The 7,500-nt window shown below is 38.5% G+C and overlaps 1 protein-coding gene across 1 annotated transcript in view; it reads right to left on the bottom strand.

Moving 5' to 3' along the window:
• LOC143288047 (uncharacterized) overlaps positions 1-7,500 on the bottom strand; it is a 22,210-nt gene that overhangs the window by 13,377 nt on the left and 1,333 nt on the right. The window contains exon 2 of the mRNA XM_076596311.1: positions 1,298-1,339. Within this exon, the coding sequence (XP_076452426.1) occupies positions 1,298-1,339 (42 nt within the window). The remainder of the gene's footprint in view (positions 1-1,297; positions 1,340-7,500) is intronic.

Here is a 7,500-nt window from a genome sequence, read left to right as displayed (position 1 = left end):
AAAATATTGCAAGCGGAACGCTCTTATACTGAAGAGGTGAATGTTGACAAAGAATACCACAATTCTGACGACGGAAGCTAAAGGTTGGGTCATTCAGACACCCACTGGACATCCGAGGGGTCTGTGTAGAGGAGAAGAGAGGACTGGCTGTACTGAGTGAGTTAAGCGGAGTGTTGGCCTAGCGGTAACGACGGTCCGCCGAGGAAGCGAGAGAATCTTCGCCCTCTGGTTCGAATCCCAAAATCGCCAGTATTTTCTCCCCTTCCACTAGACCTTGAGTGGTGGTCTGGTCTGGACGCTAGTCATTTGGATGAGACGATAAACCGAGGTCTTGTCTGCAGCATACACTTAGTGCGCGTAAAACAAAACAAAACATGGCAACAAAGTGGTTGTCCCTGGCAAAAATCTGTAGAAAAATCCAAACCACTTCGATAGGAAAACAAATAACACTGCAGGCAGATTAAAAATTTTTTTTTTTAATGGGTGGCGCTCTTAGTGCAGCGACGCACTCTCCCTGGGGAGAGCAGCCTGAATTTCACACTGAGAAATACGTTGTGACGACAGAGTAATACAATACAATAAAATACAATACAATGTCTTTTCACAAATTGATGTTAGAACAAATTTAAAAAAACAAAACAAACAAAACAAACCTGTCTCTCTTGCGCTCTCAGGAGCGGTGGCCTAGTGGTAATATGTTCAACTAGGAAGCAGGGTTTGAGTCTCATTATTACATGGACTGGACTGTGATTTTTACTTCCTCCCTCATCTAGACCTTGAGTGGTGGTCTGGGTGCTAGTCATTTGGATGAAGCGATATACAGGAGTCCTGTATGCAGCCTGCACATGAAATAACCTCCACTGAACAGCTGCACAAAGTGTTGTCCATGGTAAAATTCTACAGAAAAAAATCTGCTTTGACCCGATACAACAAATATAACAAATACACCTACACGCATGAAAAAGAAAAAAAAAAACCCCAAGAAAACCCCCCAAAAAACCCAAAAACAACAACCCCGGATGGCGCTGTACAGTGGCAGCACGCTCACCCTTCGGAAGAGAGCCTGAATTCCACAGAGAGAAATCTGTTGTGACAAAAAATGTAATATAGAGCCAGACTTGAATTTCAGTCCTTGTTCAGTTTTCTTCATTGAATGAAAAATACTTGTAAAGGCCTCACATGTTCCGAATGTGTGATAAACCAAGATAAAATATCCTCACGTGTGGGTCTTGTCTTGTCGCCCCCCCCCCCCCTCCCCCCCCCCCCCCACACACACACACACCTGTAATATACTTACAATGCCTGGAAGTGCAGGTTGTCTTTCTTTTGCTGACAGTATCTGAAACACATGATTTTGAAATAAGAAAACCTGACTTCCATCCACCTGTCTGTTGATCAGATGTTTTTTAAAAAACATTTTTCTTAAAACTCCTTCTGTGCAGCTGTAGAAAAAAAACTTATGGGCTACAATTCAACAGAGCGCCGGAACCCAGCTCGTTGGTGGACTTCGGACAGATTTATCCTCGACAAAAAAAGATGCGATGGTCAAGTTGCTTATTCAGAGTCTCCGGCTCTTTGAGGGGTACAAGAGGGTGTCAAAGACTAAAACCCGTTTGTGGTAAAACCTCCCAACTCTAATGATTCAAACAGTAGACAGGAACAACCCACTTCAACGAAACTGATCACCAGCAACACCCACCTCTCTTTCTCCGACACAGAACTGTTGCAGTCAGTTAGTCAAGCAGCTGGCAGTAACCTGACAATACTGACACTCCAAACTGATCGCGGAAAGGGACAGGAACGAGAACGGCAAGCCAACACACTGGAAGACAGGCAGACGTTTCCTGTATATATATATCATTCACATGTTACGGGCGTAGTCCTGCCCGGCAAAAAAAAGTGGACACTCGGCCCTTTTAACCCTTTCACCGCCAGTCAATTTAGAGTACAAAATCCCCTTGTGGCATAAACACAGAAAAGACAGTGGCTAAATATAGCTGGGGGTTCCCCCTGCGATGTATAGAAAATATGGCCTATCCTACCACCGAGCATTAAAAGCAGTAGGTTCATGGATAACAGACCAAGGAATGGTCACCTTTCAGTGACATGGGTCCTCTACCACACCTGTGCATAAAATTAATGCGAGCTTGGCGGTGAAAGGGTTAAAGCCAGCCTGTAGCCTACAACAGGGAGCAGACTGAGACCCTTCAACGCGGCAACAACAGGAAGCGGAGTATCGACGCTGTCGGCTGCACAGTATCAGTATTAGTATCAGTATCAGTAGCTCAAGGAGGCGTCACTGCGTTCGGTCAAATCCATATACGCTACACCACATCTGCCAAGCAGATGCCTGACCAGCAGCGTAACCCAACGCGCTTAGTCAGGCCTTGAGAAAAAGAAAAAGAAAAGAGATACATAAAAAAATACTACTACTAATAATAATAATATTTAAAACGCGCAAAATCTTGATTAAGTCAACTCTAGGCGCGCGCACGCACGCACACACACACACACACACACACACACACACACACAAGGACATACAGAGCGGACTGCCCAAACCCAGTGAAGTGCAGGCAATGTCCGAACAATGGACACAAAACCCAAGGGGATCCAACGCATGGAGCTCAATTCAACTCAGTGATCCAACGTGTAACCTCGTTGCAGGAGAACCAATCATCAGACTTGAACAGACAGGCACCCCCGAAAGCGGAGTATGGCTGCCTGCATGGCGCGGGGGTAAAAACGGTCATACACGTAAAAGCCCACTTGTGTACATACGTGTGAACGTGGGAGCTGCAGCCCACCAACGAAGAAGAAGAAGAAGAAGAGACAGACAACAACTAAACAGAAAACACAGCACTGAACGAACAAACTTGCAGCACCACAGTTAATCCTGCACAATACGACAGATCGACAATTGACCCTAACAAACAAAATATAACTAGCGCTGATGACGAAAAAAAACCAACTCGATCCAGACAGAGGACAAGACAAACAACGCTAAAGACAAACAGGCGGGAGGGATCGGGATCCGTAAAGCGTCCACGCTCCAAGGGTTCCGTGTCATCCCCCGCAGACAAACAGGTCAGAACAACAACAGTAGTGTTGAGTCTGACGATGACAGTCTGTACTGTGAACCCGAAAGTAACCTCGAATGAGCCCTGCCCCCACACTTCCCCACCGGCGTCCGTGAACCATTCTCCCCCACCTTTTTTTAGTTTCTATCTGGAACTACTGACACAGGGCACAGTTCGGAAACGGAGACAGCCAGTGATTACGGACTATGAATGATTTGTGTGAAACTATGAATTACAATTCGTGGGGGAAAAAAAAAAAGAATCATGTTTTGCCAAAATGAATGCTATTAAACTTGGTTCCGTTAAGGCCAGAGGGCTAAATCATAAACTAATGAGGACATTTACATTTGATATCCTTTAGAAACATAAACTTGATATTATATTTATCCAAGAAGCATATTGTGCCAAAAAAACCCCAACAAAAAACAAAAAAACAAACAAACAAAAACAAAAACAAAACAAAAAAACAACAACAACAACAAACAAACAACAAACAAACAAACAAAAACAAAAAAACAAAAACAAACAAACACCCCCCCCCCAAAAAAACAACAACAACAAAACAAAACAAAACAACAACAACAAAACAAAACAAAAACAAACAAACAAGCAAACAAAACAAAACAAACAAACAAACAAACAAAACAAAAAACAACAACAAACAAAAACCCCCCAAAACAAACAAACAAACAAACAAACAAAAACAATAAAACAAACAAACAAACAAACAAAAAACAACAACAAAAAACCAAAAAACCAAACAAACAAAAAACAAACCAACAAACGCAGAATTGTGGGAAAGGTAATTAATGTGGTGGAAAAGATCATGTATCACGAAGGGACGGGGAATAGTAATGGGGAGATGATTATGATATCAAAACACTGTACAGGAAATGTTCAACTTCTAAAAGAAATCAATCGACTGCCGGCTGATAGTTTCAGCTGTCGCAGAAGAATTAAATATCACAGTAATTATAGCAAATGTTTTTATGCACCAAATGATAATGTTAGGAAAATCTCTTTCTTCAAAACACTTCAAAATACACAAAAAGATTATGCTGATTAACTTTTAGTAATAATGGGAGATTTTAACACAAAACTATTCATAATACACTTAAAGATGATGATGATCAACGTTTAGTAATAATGATAGATTTAACACAGCAATTAACACAACAGAACTTGACAACAACAACAAAAATCAGGTAATCTCCATCCAAAAGCAGACGTCACTGGACTTAAAGAAACAGTTGTTGACGTCCGTGATTATGAGACAGAGAAATATTACACCTGGTGTAGATATACCTACAACCCTTTTATAGATCACAGACTCGGCTATGTTTTTGCTTGTCAAGAAATGTCCCAGTATGTTGTCATTTGTAATAATATGTTTATCCCTAATACTCACCATAACGCAATTATTACATAACTTAATTTCTCCAGGTCTGAAAGAGGTCCAGGTTACTGGCATTTTAACAACTCATTTTTAAAGGACCTACTTTTCGTGCTGTCTTTGAACAACTTACTGGACCAGTGTCTGGCTGAAAATGGAACAGAGAACCAATGCATATCAATAGAACTATGCAGCTTGGAACTGTGCAAAATAAAGATAAAGGATATTGCGTTGAGTATGGTAAAAATAAAACCTGTACCAGAAAACATAACGAATCAATATCAATAAAGCAGTTAAATGATTTGGAAAAAAACAAAAAACAAAAACAGTTATTAAATAGAAACACCAATGAAGAGGTACGTGTTAACATATCAAACAGAAAACAACAACTCGAAATTCAGTTTTGCGCTCAATCAAGCAAAAGGTACATAAGTGGATCGAAGAAGGAGAAAAAAAAAACAAAACAAAATTCTTCCTCGGCTTAGATAAAAATCAAGAACAAAAAGGAATGTAAAGACAAGTATTCGCAAGAACAACGGTGAAATAGTATATAATCAAATGGAAATATTAAAAGAACAGGTCAGGTTTTATTCACATCTCTATAATCAGACAACATTAACAAATAACGTTACACAAACAACAGACAGTTTTGTGAAAGATGAACAATTTACAAAGTTAGATAAAGATGAAGCATCGTTGAGTGAAGGACTAATCACAGAAGAAGAAACCAATACCTTGAAACAAATGAAAAATGAGTCATCTCCAGGTAGTGATGGATTAATCACAGAATTTATAGAATTCTTTTAGGTTAAATCAAAAAGGCCTGTAATTAATTCTTTCAATGAATCATTTGCAGACGATGAAATGTCTTACACACAGAAACAGGGAATGATTAAACTATTACATTAAGGAAAATAATTACCACGAAATAACTTGGATATATATATATATATATATATATATATATATATATATATATATATATACACACACACACACACACACACACACACACATATATATATATATATATATATATATATATATATATAGAGAGAGAGAGAGAGAGAGAGAGAGAGAGAGAGATTAATTAACCCCGGACTAGGTTGGATATCTCAAAGAAAGAAACATTTCATCTTAACATAGATTGCCCGATGATGTTATTGAATTATACAAGTGATTCAGGATACCTCCTCGCTCTAGATTATTACAAAGCATTTGATTCAGTATCACGAGAATTTCTGTTACATACATTAAGAGTATTTGGAATTGGTGAGCGATTTTTTTTTAAAGGGTAAATATCTTAAACATAAATATATTCAGCTGGATCAATCATGAAAGATGGATTTCACAACCATTTTCCGTTACATGTGGCATCAGACAGGGATGTCCATATTCACCCTTCGCTTTCATTTTAGCAGTAGAATTATCAGCAGTCAAAATTGGAAACATCACTATAAATGGAATAACATTGCCTACTGACAGACAAAAGTAACAAACAAATGAAAACAAAACAGTTAACATACGATACGACTCTTTTTCTGAGCAACAAAGAAGACATGTTTAAAGCCTCAAGCATCAAAATGATTTTTCCACATTCTCAGGCTTGGTATTAAATCAAAAAGAAAACAAAAGTCATGTAAATGGGAACAGGTTTTGAAATAAAAGAAAGGATATAAATATCAGTTATGAATTACTTTCAAAATGGCATTAGAGCCCAAAACATCGAAATTAAGACTTGGAATGGGAAACTAGAAAAGGTAATAAATCTTATTCAGACATGGAGACGTAGAGATCTCAGCATACATGGAAAAATAGTCATTGTTAAATCCCTTCTGGTAAGTCAGTTGACGTTTATTATGCTATCAATTGGCTTACCAGACATTCTCCTCACGAAAATAACCAGATCTATCTACACATCTATTTGGCAAAGAAAATATATAAATCGAAAAGGCAGGTAATGGAAGGGAATTCTAATACAGGGGGATTAAGAATGGTAAATAAGACTACTTTACAGAAATGTTTTTATCTACAGCGGGTTGGGAAACTTTTCAACACTGCAGACGAAAACCGGCTGGAGTTGTATCCCAAAGTGGCACTAAAAAACAATTTCGAAAATGGCCAAATAGTCTTGACGAAAATTGTAGACCTGAAAAATGAAAAGATATTGGCAAATGAATGGAGAAAAGTTATCTATACATTAAAAAAACCACCAAACAAACCAATAGAATCGGCAGAAAACGTAAGTTTTAAAAGCTTCCATAACCAACTTCTATGGCGCAACAGTCTCCTACAATTTAAGAAGAACGTGCTGTGTTTTACTACTTGGTCTAAGCTTGGAATAAACAGAATAATGGATGTGTTTAAGATGGAAAACAAAGAAAACAAAAAGAAGAGAGAGAGAGAGAGAGAGAGAGAGAGACCATACACGTTGGAAAAAACCCAGACCAAAGTATTGCAAAACCACTGATCCTATTACTTATTTCGAATATCATGCTTTAATGACTGCGATCACAGCTGACTGGAAAGAATGGACCACACACGCAGACACTCAGATTCGCACTTTAACAAACGAAAGACACTTTGAAAACATCTCTTCGTTGAAGCAAAAGTAATTTCAAAGTACTTTGACAATCAAACGATCAAACAAATTAATAAAAGAGATCAAGAAAATCCATGTGCCAATGGATTCTGGAAAAGTAAATTCGGTTTTGATTGAAAAGAAAATTTCTGATTGATCACATATTTTGCAACAAAACAAGTAAAACTGTTCGAATTACAATGGAATTACAAACGGAGTATGGCTGCCAACATGGCGGGGTAAAAACGGTCAAACACGTAAAAGCCCACTCGTGTTCATAAGAGTGAACGTGGGAGTTGCAGCCCACGAACGCAGAAGAAGAAGAAAAAGAAGAAACAATGGAAGATCCTCCATAACATATACCCAACAAACATTCTGCTGCGCAAAATGAACATAATTGATGACAATAAATGTGCAACATGCTAAAACCGTTGTCGATTTTAATG

Source organism: Babylonia areolata, chromosome 12 (assembly GCF_041734735.1).
Source record: "Babylonia areolata isolate BAREFJ2019XMU chromosome 12, ASM4173473v1, whole genome shotgun sequence".
In the NCBI taxonomy this organism is placed as follows: Eukaryota; Metazoa; Mollusca; class Gastropoda; order Neogastropoda; family Buccinidae; genus Babylonia; species Babylonia areolata.
The sequence above is the reverse complement of the archived record's forward strand: the minus strand, read 5'-3'. Positions and strand labels throughout refer to the sequence as shown.